The 19,114-nt window shown below is 51.4% G+C and overlaps 1 protein-coding gene across 1 annotated transcript in view; it reads left to right on the top strand.

Moving 5' to 3' along the window:
• Positions 1-19,114, top strand: part of LOC311226659 (retinal guanylyl cyclase 2-like) — a gene marked incomplete at both ends in the record, with an annotated part of 241,454 nt that overhangs the window by 73,161 nt on the left and 149,179 nt on the right. The window contains 2 exons of the mRNA XM_084312075.1: positions 18,454-18,570; positions 18,663-18,746. Coding sequence (XP_084168201.1) covers positions 18,454-18,570; positions 18,663-18,746 — 201 coding nt within the window. The remainder of the gene's footprint in view (positions 1-18,453; positions 18,571-18,662; positions 18,747-19,114) is intronic.

Genomic DNA, 19,114 nt, shown 5'->3' with positions numbered 1-19,114 from the left:
GAGCGGACCAGACTCCACAGAGTTGGGGCGTGAGCGGACCAGACTCCACAGAGGTGGGGCGTGAGCGGACCAGACTCCACAGAGTTGGGGCGTGAGCGGACCAGACTCCACAGAGGTGGGGCGTGAGCGGACCAGACTCCACAGAGGTGGGGCGTGAGCGGACCAGACTCCACAGAGTTGGGGCGTGAGCGGACCAGACTCCACAGAGGTGGGGCGTGAGCGGACCAGACTCCACAGAGTTGGGGCGTGAGCGGACCAGACTCCACAGAGGTGGGGCGTGAGCGGACCAGACTCCACAGAGGTGGGGCGTGAGCGGACCAGACTCCACAGAGTTGGGGCGTGAGCGGACCAGACTCCACAGAGGTGGGGCGTGAGCGGACCAGACTCCACAGAGTTGGGGCGTGAGCGGACCAGACTCCACAGAGGTGGGGCGTGAGCGGACCAGACTCCACAGAGTTGGGGCGTGAGCGGACCAGACTCCACAGAGGTGGGGCGTGAGCGGACCAGACTCCACAGAGTTGAGGCGTGAGCGGACCAGACTCCACAGAGGTGGGGCGTGAGCGGACCAGACTCCACAGAGGTGGGGCGTGAGCGGACCAGACTCCACAGAGGTGGGGCGTGAGCGGACCAGACTCCACAGAGTTGAGGCGTGAGCGGACCAGACTCCACAGAGGTGGGGCGTGAGCGGACCAGACTCCACAGAGGTGGGGCGTGAGCGGACCAGACTCCACAGAGTTGGGGCGTGAGCGGACCAGACTCCACAGAGGTGGGGCGTGAGCGGACCAGACTCCACAGAGGTGGGGCGTGAGCGGACCAGACTCCACAGAGGTGGGGCGTGAGCGGACCAGACTCCACAGAGGTGGGGCGTGAGCGGACCAGACTCCACAGAGGTGGGGCGTGAGCGGACCAGACTCCACAGAGTTGGGGCGTGAGCGGACCAGACTCCACAGAGGTGGGGCGTGAGCGGACCAGACTCCACAGAGTTGGGGCGTGAGCGGACCAGACTCCACAGAGGTGGGGCGTGAGCGGACCAGACTCCACAGAGTTGGGGTGTGAGCGGACCAGACTCCACAGAGTTGGGGCGTGAGCGGACCAGACTCCACAGAGTTGAGGCGTGAGCGGACCAGACTCCACAGAGGTGGGGCGTGAGCGGACCAGACTCCACAGAGTTGAGGCGTGAGCGGACCAGACTCCACAGAGTTGGGGCGTGAGCGGACCAGACTCCACAGAGGTGGGGCGTGAGCGGACCAGACTCCACAGAACAGAGTTGGGGCGTGAGCGGACCAGACTCCACAGAGTTGGGGCGTGAGCGGACCAGACTCCACAGAGTTTGGGCGTGAGCGGACCAGACTCCACAGAGGTGGGGCGTGAGCGGACCAGACTCCACAGAGGTGGGGCGTGAGCGGACCAGACTCCACAGAGTTGGGGCGTGAGCGGACCAGACTCCACAGAGGTGGGGCGTGAGCGGACCAGACTCCACAGAGGTGGGGCGTGAGCGGACCAGACTCCACAGAGTTGAGGCGTGAGCGGACCAGACTCCACAGAGGTGGGGTGTGAGTGGACCAGACTCCACAGAGTTGGGGCGTGAGCGGACCAGACTCCACAGAGTTGGGGCGTGAGCGGACCAGACTCCACAGAGGTGGGGCGTGAGCGGACCAGACTCCACAGAGGTGGGGTGTGAGCGGACCAGACTCCACAGAGTTGGGGCGTGAGCGGACCAGACTCCACAGAGGTGGGGTGTGAGCGGACCAGACTCCACAGAGTTGGGGCGTGAGCGGACCAGACTCCACAGAGGTGGGGCGTGAGCGGACCAGACTCCACAGAGGTGGGGCGTGAGCGGACCAGACTCCACAGAGTTGGGGCGTGAGCGGACCAGACTCCACAGAGTTGGGGCGTGAGCGGACCAGACTCCACAGAGTTGGGGCGTGAGCGGACCAGACTCCACAGAGGTGGGGCGTGAGCGGACCAGACTCCACAGAGGTGGGGCGTGAGCGGACCAGACTCCACAGAGTTGGGGCGTGAGCGGACCAGACTCCACAGAGTTGGGGCGTGAGCGGACCAGACTCCACAGAGGTGGGGCGTGAGCGGACCTGACTCCACAGAGTTGGGGCGTGAGCGGACCAGACTCCACAGAGTTGGGGTGTGAGCGGACCAGACTCCACAGAGTTGGGGCGTGAGCGGACCAGACTCCACAGAGTTGAGGCGTGAGCGGACCAGACTCCACAGAGTTGGGGCGTGAGCGGACCAGACTCCACAGAGTTGGGGCGTGAGCGGACCAGACTCCACAGAGGTGGGGCGTGAGCGGACCAGACTCCACAGAGTTGAGGCGTGAGCGGACCAGACTCCACAGAGTTGGGGCGTGAGCGGACCAGACTCCACAGAGGACCAGACTCCACAGAGGACCAGACTCCACAGAGGCGTGAGCGGACCAGACTCCACAGAGTTGGGGCGTGAGCGGACCAGACTCCACAGAGTTGGGGCGTGAGCGGACCAGACTCCACAGAGTTGGGGCGTGAGCGGACCAGACTCCACAGAGTTGAGGCGTGAGCGGACCAGACTCCACAGAGGCGTGAGCGGACCAGACTCCACAGAGTTGGGGCGTGAGCGGACCAGACTCCACAGAGGTGGGGCGTGAGCGGACCAGACTCCACAGAGGTGGGGCGTGAGCGGACCAGACTCCACAGAGTTGAGGCGTGAGCGGACCAGACTCCACAGAGGTGGGGCGTGAGCGGACCAGACTCCACAGAGGTGTGAGCGTGAGCGGACCAGACTCCACAGAGTTGGGGCGTGAGCGGACCAGACTCCACAGAGTTGGGGCGTGAGCGGACCAGACTCCACAGAGGTGGGGCGTGAGCGGACCAGACTCCACAGAGTTGGGGCGTGAGCGGACCAGACTCCACAGAGGTGGGGCGTGAGCGGACCAGACTCCACAGAGGTGGGGCGTGAGCGGACCAGACTCCACAGAGTTGGGGCGTGAGCGGACCAGACTCCACAGAGTTGGGGCGTGAGCGGACCAGACTCCACAGAGGTGGGGCGTGAGCGGACCAGACTCCACAGAGTTGGGGCGTGAGCGGACCAGACTCCACAGAGGTGGGGCGTGAGCGGACCAGACTCCACAGAGGTGGGGCGTGAGCGGACCAGACTCCACAGAGTTGGGGCGTGAGCGGACCAGACTCCACAGAGTTGAGGCGTGAGCGGACCAGACTCCACAGAGGTGGGGCGTGAGCGGACCAGACTCCACAGAGTTGGGGCGTGAGCGGACCAGACTCCACAGAGGTGGGGCGTGAGCGGACCAGACTCCACAGAGGTGGGGCGTGAGCAGACCAGACTCCACAGAGGTGGGGCGTGAGCGGACCAGACTCCACAGAGTTGGGGCGTGAGCGGACCAGACTCCACAGAGGTGGGGCGTGAGCGGACCAGACTCCACAGAGTTGGGGCGTGAGCGGACCAGACTCCACAGAGTTGGGGCGTGAGCGGACCAGATTCCACAGAGTTGGGGCGTGAGCGGACCAGACTCCACAGAGTTGGGGCGTGAGCGGACCAGACTCCACAGAGGTGGGGCGTGAGCGGACCAGACTCCACAGAGGTGGGGCGTGAGCGGACCAGACTCCACAGAGTTGGGGCGTGAGCGGACCAGACTCCACAGAGGTGGGGCGTGAGCGGACCAGACTCCACAGAGGTGGGGCGTGAGCGGACCAGACTCCACAGAGTTGAGGCGTGAGCGGACCAGACTCCACAGAGGTGGGGCGTGAGCGGACCAGACTCCACAGAGGTGGGGCGTGAGTGGACCAGACTCCACAGAGTTGGGGCGTGAGCGGACCAGACTCCACAGAGGTGGGGCGTGAGCGGACCAGACTCCACAGAGGTGGGGCGTGAGCGGACCAGACTCCACAGAGGTGGGGCGTGAGCGGACCAGACTCCACAGAGGTGGGGCGTGAGCGGACCAGACTCCACAGAGGTGGGGCGTGAGCGGACCAGACTCCACAGAGTTGGGGCGTGAGCGGACCAGACTCCACAGAGGTGGGGCGTGAGCGGACCAGACTCCACAGAGTTGGGGCGTGAGCGGACCAGACTCCACAGAGGTGGGGCGTGAGCAGACCAGACTCCACAGAGTTGGGGCGTGAGCGGACCAGACTCCACAGAGTTGGGGCGTGAGCGGACCAGACTCCACAGAGGTGGGGCGTGAGCGGACCAGACTCCACAGAGGTGGGGCGTGAGCGGACCAGACTCCACAGAGTTCGGGCGTGAGCGGACCAGACTCCACAGAGTTGGGGCGTGAGCGGACCAGACTTCACAGAGGTGGGGCGTGAGCGGACCAGACTCCACAGAGTTGGGGCGTGAGCGGACCAGACTCCACAGAGTTGGGGCGTGAGCGGACCAGACTCCACAGAGTTGGGGCGTGAGCGGACCAGACTCCACAGAGTTGGGGCGTGAGCGGACCAGACTCCACAGAGGTGGGGCGTGATCGGACCAGACTCCACAGAGGTGGGGCGTGAGCGGACCAGACTCCACAGAGGTGGGGCGTGAGCGGACCAGACTCCACAGAGTTGGGGCGTGAGCGGACCAGACTCCACAGAGGTGGGGCGTGAGCGGACCAGACTCCACAGAGGTGGGGCGTGAGCGGACCAGACTCCACAGAGTTGAGGCGTGAGCGGACCAGACTCCACAGAGGTGGGGTGTGAGCGGACCAGACTCCACAGAGTTGGGGCGTGAGCGGACCAGACTACACAGAGTTGGGGCGTGAGCGGACCAGACTCCACAGAGGTGGGGCGTGAGCGGACCAGACTCCACAGAGGTGGGGTGTGAGCGGACCAGACTCCACAGAGTTGGGGCGTGAGTGGACCAGACTCCACAGAGGTGGGGCGTGAGCGGACCAGACTCCACAGAGGTGGGGCGTGAGCGGACCAGACTCCACAGAGTTGGGGCGTGAGCTGACCAGACTCCACAGAGGTGGGGCGTGAGCGGACCAGACTCCACAGAGGTGGGGCGTGAGCGGACCAGACTCCACAGAGTTGGGGCGTGAGCGGACCAGACTCCACAGAGTTGGGGCGTGAGCGGACCAGACTCCACAGAGTTGGGGCGTGAGCGGACCAGACTCCACAGAGGTGGGGCGTGAACGGACCAGACTCCACAGAGGTGGGGCGTGAGCGGACCAGACTCCACAGAGTTGGGGCGTGAGCGGACCAGACTCCACAGAGTTGGGGCGTGAGCGGACCAGACTCCACAGAGGTGGGGCGTGAGCGGACCAGACAACACAGAGGTGGGGCATGAGCGGACCAGACTCCACAGAGGTGGGGCGTGAGCGGACCAGACTCCACAGAGGTGGGGCGTGAGCGGACCAGACTCCACAGAGGTGGGGCGTGAGCGGACCAGACTCCACAGAGGTGGGGCGTGAGCGGACCAGACTCCACAGAGTTGGGGCGTGAGCGGACCAGACTCCACAGAGGTGGGGCGTGAGCGGACCAGACTCCACAGAGGTGGGGCGTGAGCGGACCAGACTCCACAGAGGTGGGGCGTGAGCGGACCAGACTCCACAGAGGTGGGGCGTGAGCGGACCAGACTCCACAGAGGTGGGGCGTGAGCGGACCAGACTCCACAGAGGTGGGGCGTGAGCGGACCAGACTCCACAGAGGTGGGGCGTGAGCGGACCAGACTCCACAGAGGTGGGGCGTGAGCGGACCAGACTCCACAGAGGTGGGGCGTGAGCGGACCAGACTCCACAGAGGTGGGGCGTGAGCGGACCAGACTCCACAGAGGTGGGGCGTGAGCGGACCAGACTCCACAGAGTTGGGGCGTGAGCGGACCAGACTCCACAGAGTTGGGGCGTGAGCGGACCAGACTCCACAGAGGTGGGGCGTGAGCGGACCAGACTCCACAGAGGTGGGGCGTGAGCGGACCAGACTCCACAGAGTTGGGGCGTGAGCGGACCAGACTCCACAGAGTTGGGGCGTGAGCGGACCAGACTCCACAGAGGTGGGGCGTGAGCGGACCAGACTCCACAGAGTTGGGGCGTGAGCGGACCAGACTCCACAGAGTTGGGGCGTGAGCGGACCAGACTCCACAGAGTCCGGTCCGCTCACAGTACGCCCGACTCCGTGGCGGCCTTAAGATGTCATGCTACGATGTGTACTGTACGTACTGTACGTACTACTATAGGGCAGCGCATACAGTATCTACTGTCTCCTAATGAAACAAGTCATTTGAATAATATAAGCCTACTGTTCATTCATTACACACGTAGGCTATACAGTGAGCGTGTGTGTGTGTGTGTGTGTGTGTGTGTGTGTGTGTGTGTGTGTGTGTGTGTGTGTGTGTGTGTGTGTGTGTGTGTGTGTGTGTGTGTGTGTGTGTGCGCTGTACAGGTGGCCAGGAGCACGCAACAAGACGGAGCTAATGATGCTAATGATGGAGCATCGCCGTCGGTTGTGTGATAGTAAAGGGCTAACCTTCTGTATTGTCATAGTGAAAGGGTTAACCGGCTGTCCCGTGGCAGTGAAAGGGTTAACACATGTCCTCATGCCACCCATTAAACCAATGTAATCCGTCACCTTGTTTGTAGATGTGGTAACCTCTAATAATAAGTAAGCCACACGACACGCTTGTGATCCCTTTGGTTGAGTAGTTTAGTGGGTAACGGGAGCAATGGAAGGTTGTACAATACAGGTGCGTCTTACACTCCGCGCACGTTAGTCATACAGGTAAGAACTCAGGCACCCGGATACGGAGAATACCTCCCGTATATATCTGTAGTCACAAAATAATATCCCTTGAGCAATAGCTCCCTCTAGTGGGGGAATATAGATACTGCCTCCATATTAATCCTAGATATATCTATAAGTTTAAGTTTCAAGTTTCAAGTTTCTTTAATAGTTGTCATACAGAAGTACAGAATACTTTCATACAAAATGCTTCTTACTGTTACGCTCCAGAGACTGTGCTAGACAAGATAGTATCAAATAACATAGTATAGCATGTAATTTAGAAGTAGAAAATGAGGTCACAGTGTTCAGTATAGACATATGTACAATGTTCAATGCAGAATAGACGTAACTGAGTTACCATATAATCTACAATACTATGCAGTGTACTAATGTACAGTACTATATAGTGCAAAGCAGAAATGGGATGAGGTACAATTTAGGTACAATTTACAGTAAGGTGTACGAGTTGTAGTGCAATCCTTCATCAATAAATATAAAGTGTGGGGAGTGGGTGCTACAGTGTGTTTGTTTAAAGTGGGTGTGTGCTATAAAGTGTGTGGAGTGGGTGCTACAGTGTGTTTGTTTAAAGTGAGTGTGTGCGTGTGGATGTGTGTGCTATGTGCGTTTGATGGTTGTTGTTGTGTAGTGTTCATTGTTAGTTTAGCAGCCTGATGGCCTGGGGATAGAAGCTTCTTCTGATTCTTTCTGTGCTCGCCTTGAGACTCCGGTATCGCTTGCCTGACCGCAGCAGTTCAAAGGCTGACATTACAACACCCCTCCCCCTTTAAATTTCAACATTACCAAATGTCCATGTAATACAAAAATAATACTAGTAGTGTCTTACCCTTGTACACTTTCCAAAAATATATATACTAAATAAATGACTTAGCAACAGCTTACCAAATAAGGCACTTGAAAAACATATTACCAACAGTCATTACACTCATAACTGTCTCGTTAAATGTTCAGTTTGTCGGGAGGTCTGCGATCACGCTGTGACCTGCACAATACCGCTGGTGACCTCGGACACACCACAGGTGACTGAGGTTTGGGTGGCTCTCGTGTTGAGAGCATGAGAGGGGTCTGAGTGTCAACTCTACTTGGGGACACAGACACCTCTCCTGGGGAGTCTGTCACTGGTACAGTAGTCACTGGCAAACAACATTCTCCCATAGTCTGTTCCCCACGGGTATCCACCGTGGTGCGATCCGTCTCTGAACTTGTGTCGTGGCGTAGGCGTACATTGTCCTGGTGTCTACGGAAAACACGTCCATCAGTCAGTTGAATGACATAGGAAACTGGGCCACTCTGTTTCAGAATAACGCCAGGCAGCCACTGTTGCTTGTTGATAGTACTGAAATTCCTCACATAGACCTTGTCCTCAGGTCCTAATTGTCTCTCTTTTGCGTGCTGATCATGACGCTCCTTCTGCTTCTCCTGCTTCCTCTGTACTTTCGCCTTCATGTCTGGACGCAGCAAGTCCAATCTCGCCTTAGGCCTACGCCCCATCAGCATCTCTGCTGGCGTGCGCCCCGTTGTCGTTTGAGGCGTGAGGCGATAGGTAAACAGGAAACGTGAAAGTCTAGTGTTTAGAGAGTCTCCTGTCATCCTCTTTAACCCCTCTTTCACTGTCTGAACAGCCCGCTCAGCCAAACCATTTGATGCTGGGTGGAAAGGCGCCGTCCTAATGTGATTAATGCCATTCTGGTGCATAAATTCACTGAATAGCTCACTGGTGAATGTTGGGCCATTATCAGAGACCAGGGTGTCTGGCAACCCATGGACTGCGAAGACTTGTCTGAGTTGGTCTATGGTTGTGGGGGCTGTGTGGGGGCTGCCAGTCAGGGTCTTGGACTTCCTGACTGGCAGACCCCAGGTGGTGAGAGCAGGCAACTGCACCTCCTCATCCATCACCCTCAACATAGGGGCCCCCCAGGGCTGTGTTCTGAGTCCCCTCCTCTACTCCCTGTACACACACGACTGTGTGGCTCAGCGGAGTAGCAATACAATCGTCAAATTTGCTGACGACACAGTGGTGGTGGGCCTGATCTCTGCCAACGACGAGAGGGCCTACCTGGAAGAGGTCAAGGTCCTGGCGGGATGGTGCCAGGAAAACAGCCTCTCCCTGAACGTCAGCAAAACAAAGGAGATGATTGTGGACTTCAGGAGGTCGGGGGTCAAGGACTACAGCCCCCTCAGCATCGACGGGGCACCGGTTGAGAGAGTCAACAGCTTCAAGTACCTCGGAGCCCACATATCCGAGGACTTGAAATGGACCATACACATTAACAGTGTGGTGAAGAAGGCACGACAACGCCTCTACTTCCTCAGGCGCCTAAGGAAGTTCCAAGTCAGCCAGAAGATCCTTAAGAACTTCTACTCATGTACAATAGAGAGCATCTTGACCGGCAACATCACCTCCTGGTTTGGGAATAGCACTGCAAAAGACCAAAGCAGACTACAAAGAGTGACACGTTCAGCCGAACGCACAATTGGAGGGGGGCTCCCCACCCTCCAGAACATTTACAACAAGCGTTGCAAGGGGAAGGCTAAGAGAATTATTAAGGACTCGAGCCACCCGAACAACTGCCTCTTTGAACTGCTGCCGTCAGGCAAGCGACACAGGAGTCTCAAGGCGAGCACAGAAAGACTCAGAAGTAGCTTCTATCCCCAGGCCATCAGGCTGCTAAACGAACAATGAATGAACACTACACAACAACAACCACCAAACACACATAGCACACACATCCACACGCACACACTCACTTTAAACAAACACACTGTAGCACCCACTACACACACTTTATAGCACACACCCACTTTAAACAAACACACTGTAGCACCCACTCCCCACACTTTATATTTATGGATGAAGGATTGCACTACAACTCGTACACCTTACTGTAAATTGTACCTAAAATTGTACCTCATCCCATTTCTGCTTTGCACTAGATAGTACTGTACATTAGTACACTGCATAGTATTGTGTATTGTATATTATATGGTAACTCAACATTGTACATATGTCTATACCGAACAACTGTGACCTCATTCTTCTTCTAAATTCATGCTATATTATGTTATTATGTTATTTGATACTATCTTGTCTAGCACAGTCTCTGGAGCGTAACAGTAAGAAGCATTTTGTATGAAAGTATTCTGTACTTCTGTATGACAACTATTAAAGAACTTGAACTTGAACTTGATATTGTTCATGATATGGGCTTCTATCCATTTTGAGTGTGCGTCTACCATGATCAGAAACATTTGTCCCATAAAGGGTCCTGCAAAGTCTACATGCAGCCTAGACCAGGGGAGGTCTGGCCACTCCCATGGGTGCAACGGAGCAGGCGGTGGATTGTTCTGATTAGTCTGACACTGTGTGCATGATTTTACCTTGCTCTCCAGATCATCGTCCATTCTTGGCCACCAGACGTATGATCTCGCTAGGCTTTTCATCCGGGAGACTCCTGGATGAGTCTCATGTATCTCCTCCACAACTTGTGACCGTCCTGGGGGCGGTACGATGACCCTCGACCCCCAGAAGACACAGCCGTCCTGCAGGCTCAGTTCTGTTTTGCGTGTAGCATACGGCCTCAGTTCCTCTCCCTCCACGACACAGGGCCAACCTTGCAAAAGGAAGGTCTTGACCCGAGACAGGACCGGGTCCCTCTCTGTCCACTGCTTAATCTGTGTCGCTTTGATAGGTGTCTCTGCTAGCCTCTCCAATGAAAATACAGTCTCTGGAGGCACATATGTAGTGGCGGGTGTCTCTGGTAACGGCAGTCGACTCAGTGCGTCAGCATTTGCGTTATCCTTGCCCGCTTTGAACACTATAGTGTACTGGTAGGCTGAGAGTGTGAGAGCCCAACGCTGTATCCTGGCTGAGGCCAGCGGTGGGATGCATTTTGTCTCACTGAACAGACTCATCAGAGGTTTATGGTCTGTTGTGATAGTGAATGCCCATCCGTATAGGTATTGATGGAAACGCTTCACAGCAAAAACAACAGCTAGACCCTCTTTATCTAACTGAGAGTACCCCTTCTCTGCTGCTGTTAGGGTACGTGAAGCAAAAGCAACAGGCTTCTCATCTCCATCCTCCATGATGTGTGAGAGCACTGCTCCGACTCCATAAGGCGAGGCATCACTCGAGACGATGATCTCTTTGTCTGGGTCGTAGTGAACGAGCAGCTTTGCAGACTGGAGCAGCTCTTTCACTTCCTTAAAAGCTCTCTGCTGCTCTCCACTCCACTCCCACTTAGTGTCAAGGTGCAGTAGCTTGTACAGCGGGGCCAAAACATTTGATAAATCCGGCAGAAATTTGCCATAATAATTCACCATGTCCAAAAACGATCTCAGTTCATGGACACTCTTTGGGCTCGGAGCCTCCTTTATGGCTCTCACCTTGTCTTCCAAAGGGCTGAGCCCCTGTGCTGTGATCCTGTGTCCCAGGTAGGTCACGCTCTGTGCCAGGAACACACACTTGGCACGCTTCAAACGCAGTCCTGCGTCTGAGAGTCGTTTCAACACCTGCTCTAGGTTAGCCAGATGCTCCGCCTCCGTGGCCCCCGTGATGAGGATATCATCCAGATATACCGCTACGTGTGGGATACCCTGTAACAGCGTGTCCATTGTTCTTTGAAAAATGGCGGGGCTGGATGCCACTCCAAACACAAGGCGATTGTATTTAAATAAGCCCTTGTGAGTGTTGATGGTGACATACTCTTTTGACTCTTCGTCAAGTTGCAGTTGCTGGTAAGCATGGCTCATGTCTAGCTTTGTGAAAAGCTTCCCCCCTGACAAGGTTGCAAACAGGTCATCCACTCTTGGTAGTGGATACTCCTCCAGTTTAGAGACCTGATTTACCGTCACCTTGTAGTCTCCACATATGCGTGCTGTATTATCCTCTTTCAGGATTGGCACAATGGGAGCCGCCCACCTTGAAAATTGGACGGGTTCAATGATGCCTTGCTTCTGCAAACGTTCCAGCTCCTCCGCCACCTTGACCTTCATGGCATACGGCACCGACCTAGGCTTGAAAAACCTTGGGGCGGCCTCAGGGTCAACATGGAGTTTCACAGTTACCCCCTTCAGTGTGCCCAGCTCGTCCCTGAAAACATCACTGTACCGATGCAGGATGTCCTCTGTCGTGTGCACATATTTAACATTATGCCAGTTTAGCTTAATTTTCCTTAGCCAATCACTGCCCAAAAGACTTGCCCCCCCCCCCCCCTTAGCTATAACCAGCCTGGCCTTTGCCTTCTGATTCCCCGCTAAAATGTCCACATATAGCACCCCTATATGAGGTATGGGCTGACCTGTGTATGTCCTGAGCCTGAGCTTTGATGGGCTAATGGGTGGTAGGTAGGTTAGACCCCCATGTCTTCCTGTAGGTCTCCTCACTGATGACCGATGCAGTAGCCCCTGAGTCAATCTCAAACTTTACATCCTGTCCCCCGACAGTGATAGTGGCATAATAGGGTTCAGGTGGCTCCTCATCTGTTCCCACCCCGAACATGTTGTATGCACACTCTGCTTCCTCATGTGTTTCTTCCAGGTGGTGTGTGGAGGCTTGAGCCTGTCGCTGCTTTCCCTGCCAAGGCTTGCCCCTGCCCATTTTATTGTCTTTTGAACTCCTGCACTTCTTTGCTAGGTGTCCCTTTTTATTACAATTATGGCAGACAGCCTCTTTGAATCAACAGTCATTTGCATAATGCGACGACCCCCCACACCTAAAACATTCCACCCCTTTTTTAAACACTTCATTTTTACCAGTCTCTTTATAGGCAGGATCCCTTCTGACTTGGTGCACTGTCGCTGTCTGTGACAACCCATTCCCCCTCTGTATGTCCCTAGCATTATTTGCAGCCATCTCCATACCTTGGGAAATCTCCAGGGCTTTTTTAAAAGTCAGCGGCGGGGCTTCCCCCAGCAGGCGGCGCTGTATGGGGTCATTATTAATGCCGCAAACTAATCTGTTACGGAGCATATCATCCAACACTGCCCCGAATTCACAATGTTCCGACAGTTGGCGTAGCTCAGCCACAAAGTTGGCTACAGACTGACCTTGCTTCCTGAACAGACTGTGGAATTTGAAACGTTGCACTATCACAGAGGGTCTTGGGTTGTGGTGGTTCCCCACAAGCTTGACTAAGTCTTCATATGGAATTTCCCCCGGTTTCAGTGGTGTAGCTAAATTCCTTATTAGCTTATAAGTCTTAGCCCCACACACACTCAGGAGAATAGAGCGCATTTTCGCCACATCAGTAATTCCATTTGCATTGAAAAATGCAAGAAAAGTTGCATATTGCACCTTTAAGCCTACATATCGCCACCTATTGGATATAAAGAACAACATAAGGAAGACAGTATAACAATTTAGAGCCATTTATTAAGAAGAATATAATAAATCATATTTTGCCAAGTATATAACAGCACTTCAATCAAAAACAATAAATCTAATAGGGCAACAACAACAACAACAATTTCACAGATCCTCTTCAGTGATTCATTGAAAGGCAGCTGTAGAGCAGCGTCTTCAAGACGTGCGTTGAGGAGCTGAATCTGAAGTCCACCGCAGTGTCCCTCTTTGTGACGACACTGATGAACCTCAGAGCCCCTGTTGATGATCCAGGCCCACCTGATGATCCTCCAGAGCCCCTGGCCCCTGTTGATGGTCCAGGCCCACCTGATGATCCTCCAGAGCCCCTGGCCCCTGTTGATGATCCAGGCCCACCTGATGATCCTCCAGAGCCCCTGGCCCCTGTTGATGATCCAGGCCCACCTGATGATCCTCCAGAGCCCCTGGCCCCTGTTGATGATCCAGGCCCGCCTGATGATCCTCCAGAGCCCCTGGCCCCTGTTGATGATCCAGGCCCACCTGATGATCCTCCAGAGCCCCTGGCCCCTGTTGATGATCCAGGCCCACCTGATGATCCTCCAGAGCCCCTGGCCCCTGTTGATGATCCAGGCCCGCCTGATGATCCTCCAGAGCCCCTGGCCCCTGTTGATGGTCCAGGCCCACCTGATGATCCTCCAGAGCCCCTGGCCCCTGTTGATGGTCCAGGCCCGCCTGATGATCCTCCAGAGCCCCTGGCCCCTGTTGATGATCCAGGCCCACCTGATGATCCTCCAGAGCCCCTGGCCCCTGTTGATGATCCAGGCCCACCTGATGATCCTCCAGAGCCCCTGGCCCCTGTTGATGATCCAGGCCCACCTGATGATCCTCCAGAGCCCCTGGCCCCTGTTGATGATCCAGGCCCACCTGCGGAGGTTTCTCTAAATGAGAGACCCAGTGGTCGTACAATGAGAGATGCCATTGTCAACAACTACTTTTGAAGTTGATATATGATGACCTATTATTTGTAGATAATTGTTTGATGATTCAAAATTTTATTTTGGATTGATATAATATTTGTTGAGATAATTTTGTGATGATAAACTTATTATTTGGTTGAATGCACTGTTCTGAGAGGTAGGCTAGAGGCCACTGTAAATGTGACAGAAAAAAGTAAATAAACATTTTGCGACCACTGAGCCTACAAACAATGTCTTTTTTTTATTTACAAACTCTACCAGCTTTTTATATTGAAATGTATTTTGAAATTAATTGTATACTATATTTTGTTCTGGTAATCCACTCTAAATCCACCCTTCTACTGGGATCAAGTTAATCCTGATTTTTTTGGATCAAAATGATCCCAATCATATGTTAAAGTTTGGAACTACGCATTTTGAAGATTTGATCCAGATTAAAGCTAGGATTCGATTACCTGATCTGATCGGATTCCTAAGTGATCCCAATCCTGTTTTTTTTGTTTTGAACTACCCATTTGCAGGATTTAATCAAAATCTGATCAGATCACTTTTGAACTCCTGGGCCCAGGTGATCTCTAACTCCTGGGTGGATCACAGGGATCTCTAACTCCTGGGTGGATCACAGGGATCTCTAACTCCTGGGTGGATCACAGGTTGAGCAGAGCGTTTGGAGCAAGAACAGACTTTATGGACATGAACAGACTTTATGGACATGAACAGACTTTATGGACATGAACAGACTTTATGGACATGAACAGACTTTATGGACATGAACAGACTTTATGGACAAGAACAGACTTTATGGACATGAACAGACTTTATGGACATGAACAGACTTTATGGACATGAACAGACTTTATGGACATGAACAGACTTTATGGACATGAACAGACTTTATGGACAAGAACAGACTTTATGGACAAGAACAGACTTTATGGACAAGAACAGACTTTATGGACATGAACAGACTTTATGGACAATAACAGACTTTATGGACATGAACAGACTTTATGGACATGAATAGACTTTATGGACATGAACAGACTTTATGGACATGAATAGACTTTATGGACATGAACAGACTTTATGGACATGAACAGACTTTATGGACATGAACAGACTTTATGGACAAGAACAGACTTTATGGACATGAACAGACTTTATGGACATGAACAGACTTTATGGACATGAACAGACTTTATGGACAAGAACAGACTTTATGGACAAGAACAGACTTTATGGACATGAACAGACTTTATCGACATGAACAGACTTTATGGACATGAACAGACTTTATGGACAAGAACAGACTTTATGGACAAGAACAGACTTTATGGACAAGAACAGACTTTATTTTTTAGCTTTGTGGCTAACTAGCCAGAGAGTTTACGTTAGCTTTGTGGCTAACTAGCCAGAGAGTTTACATTAGCTTTGTGGCTAACTAGCCAGAGAGTTTACATTAGCTTTGTGGCTAACTAGCCAGAGAGTTTACGTTAGCTTTGTGGCTAACTAGCCAGAGAGTTCACGTTAGCTTTGTGGCTAACTAGCCAGAGAGTTTACGTTAGCTTTGTGGCTAACTAGCCAGAGAGTTTACGGTAGCTTTGTGGCTAACTAGCCAGAGAGTTTACGGTAGCTTTGTGGCTAACTAGCCAGAGCGTTTATGTTAGCTTTGTGGCTAACTAGCCAGAGAGTTTACGTTAGCTTTGTGGCTAACTAGCCAGAGAGTTTACGTTAGCTTTGTGGCTAACTAGCCAGAGAGTTTACGTTAGCTTTGTGGCTAACTAGCCAGAGAGTTTACGGTAGCTTTGTGGCTAACTAGCCAGAGCGTTTACGTTAGCTTTGTGGCTAACTAGCCAGAGAGTTTACGTTAGCTTTGTGGCTAACTAGCCAGAGAGTTTACATTAGCTTTGTGGCTAACTAGCCAGAGAGTTTACGTTAGCTTTGTGGCTAACTAGCCAGAGCTGCAGGTATCCAGTATGCAGCACAGCACAGGTTGTGCTGAGAAACGACATCATCATTGGTAGGTAGGAAGAGGTTCTGACCCTTCAAGACTATCAGACTCTATTCGACTCTATCAGACTCTCTATCAGACTCTATCAGACTCTATTAGACTCTATCAGACTCTATCAGACTCTATTAGACTCTATCAGACTCTATTAGACTCTATCAGACTCTATCAGACTCTATCAGACTCTATCAGACTCTATTAGACTATCAGACTCTATTAGACTCTATCAGACTCTATCAGACTCTATTAGACTCTATCAGACTCTATCAGACTCTATCAGACTCTATTAGACTCTATCAGACTCTATCAGACTCTATCAGACTCTATCATACTCTATCAGACTCTCTATCAGACTCTATCAGACTCTATCAGACTCTATGAGACTCTATCAGACTCTATTAGACTCTATCACACTCTATCAGAATCTATCAGACTATATCAGACTCTATCAGACTCTATTAGACTCTATTAGACTCTATCAGACTCTATCAGACTATATTAGACTCTATCAGACTCTCTATCAGACTCTATCAGACTCTATTAGACTCTATCAGACTCTATCAGACTCTATCAGACTCTATCAGACTCTATTATACTCTATCAGACTATATCAGACTATATCAGACTCTATTAGACTCTATCAGACTCTATCAGACTCTATCAGACTCTATCAGACTCTATTAGACTCTATCAGACTCTCTATCAGACTCTATCAGACTCTATAAGACTCTATCAGACTCTATTAGACTCTATCACACTCTATCAGAATCTATCAGACTCTATCAGACTCTATCAGACTCTATTAGACTATATTAGACTCTATTAGACTCTATCAGACTCTATTAGACTCTATTAGACTCTATCAGACTCTATTAGACTCTATCAGACTCTATTATACTCTATCAGACTATATTAGACTATCAGACTCTATCAGACTCTATTCGACTCTCTATCAGACTCTATCAGACTCGATTAGACTCTATTATACTATATCAGACTCTATTAGATTCTATCAGACTCTATTATACTCTATCAGACTCTATCAGACTCTATTAGACTATCAGACTCTATCAGACTCTATTCGACTCTCTATCAGACTCTATCAGACTCTATTATACTCTATTATACTATATCAGACTCTATTAGATTCTATCAGACTCTATCAGACTCTATCAGACTCTATCAGACTCTATCAGACTCTATTAGACTCTATCAGACTCTATTAGACTCTATTAGACTCTATCAGACTCTATTAGACTCTATCAGACTCTATCAGACTATCAGACTCTATTTGACTCTATTAGACTCTATAAGACTCTATTAGACTCTATCAGACTCTATCAGAATTTATCAGACTCTATTAGACTCTATCAGACTCTATCAGACTCTATCAGACTCTATTAGACTCTATCAGACTCTATCAGACTCTATTAGACTCTATCAGACTCTATCAGACTCTATCAGACTCTATTAGACTCTATTAGACTCTATCAGACTCTATTAGACTCTATCAGACTCTATTAGACTCTATTAGACTCTATCAGACTCTATCAGACTCTATTAGACTCTATTAGACTCTATTAGACTCTATCAGACTATATTAGACTCTATCAGACTCTATCATACTTTATCAGACTCTATTAGACTCTATCAGACTCTATCAGACTCTATTAGACTCTATCAGACTCTATCAGACTCTATCAGACTCTATTAGACTCTATCAGACTCTATTATACTATATCAGACTCTATTCGACTCTATCAGACTCTATCAGATTCTATTAGACTCTATCAGACTCTATCAGACTCTATCAGACTCTATCAGACTCTATTAGACTCTATCAGACTCTATCAAACTCTATTAGACTCTATCAGACTCTATTAGACTCTATCAGACTCTATCAGACTCTATCAGACTCTATTAGACTCTATCAGACTCTATCAGACTCTATCAGACTCTATTAGACTCTATCAGACTCTAACAGACTCTATTAGACTCTATCAGACTCTATCGGACTCTATTAGACTCTATTATACTATATCAGACTCTATCAGACTCTATCAGACTCTATTAGACTCTATCAGACTCTATTAGACTCTATTAGACTCTATCAGACTCTATTAGACTCTATTAGACTCTATCAGACTCTATCAGACTCTATCAGACTCTATCAGACTCTATTAGACTCTATCAGACTCTATCAGACTATCAGAGTCTATCAGACTCTATTCGACTCTATTAGACTCTATCAGACTCTATTAGACTCTATCAGACTCTATCAGACTCTATCAGACTCTATTAGACTCTATCAGACTCTATTAGACTCTATTAGACTCTATCAGACTCTATCAGACTCTATTAGACTATATTAGACTCTATCAGACTATATCAGACTCTCTACTGACCAGTCTTTCTGTGTGTCAACAGAAAATAAATGAAGAATCTATTATGAAAAGTCTTCTAGACATCAAGACTCCGGTTCGCTCCATCGGTAAAAGCTACATCCAGACCACACCTGACAGTTCTAATATCGGGCTATTGGAGGTACTGTTACACACACACCACTCACCACACACGCACACACACACACACACACACAAAGGTTTCTCCGTTCTGATTCGCTGCTTCTTTGCCAGGGCGACTGGGTGTGGTTGAGGAAGTTTCCAGAAGGAAATACCAAGTCCGCCATCAGCCAGACCACACAGAACCACTTCAGCCAGGTTAGTACCCGAATACTGACCAGACCACACAGAACCACTTCAGCCAGGTTAGTACCCGAATACTGACCAGACCACACAGAACCACTTCAGCCAGGTTAGTACCCGAATACTGACCAGACCACACAGAACCACTTCAGCCAGGTTAGTACCCGAATACTGACCAGACCACACAGAACCACTTCAGCCAGGTTAGTACCCGAATACTGACCAGACCACACAGAACCACTTCAGCCAGGTTAGTACCTGAATACTGACCAGACCACACAGAACCACTTCAGCCAGGTTAGTACCTGAATACTGACCAGACCACACAGAACCACTTCAGCCAGGTTAGTACCCGAATACTGACCAGACCACACAGAACCACT

Source organism: Notolepis coatsorum (genome assembly GCF_963971535.1).
Source record: "Notolepis coatsorum genome assembly, chromosome: 4".
NCBI classification, from domain to species: Eukaryota; Metazoa; Chordata; class Actinopteri; order Aulopiformes; family Paralepididae; genus Notolepis; species Notolepis coatsorum.
This window is presented reverse-complemented; position numbering and strand designations above follow the sequence as displayed.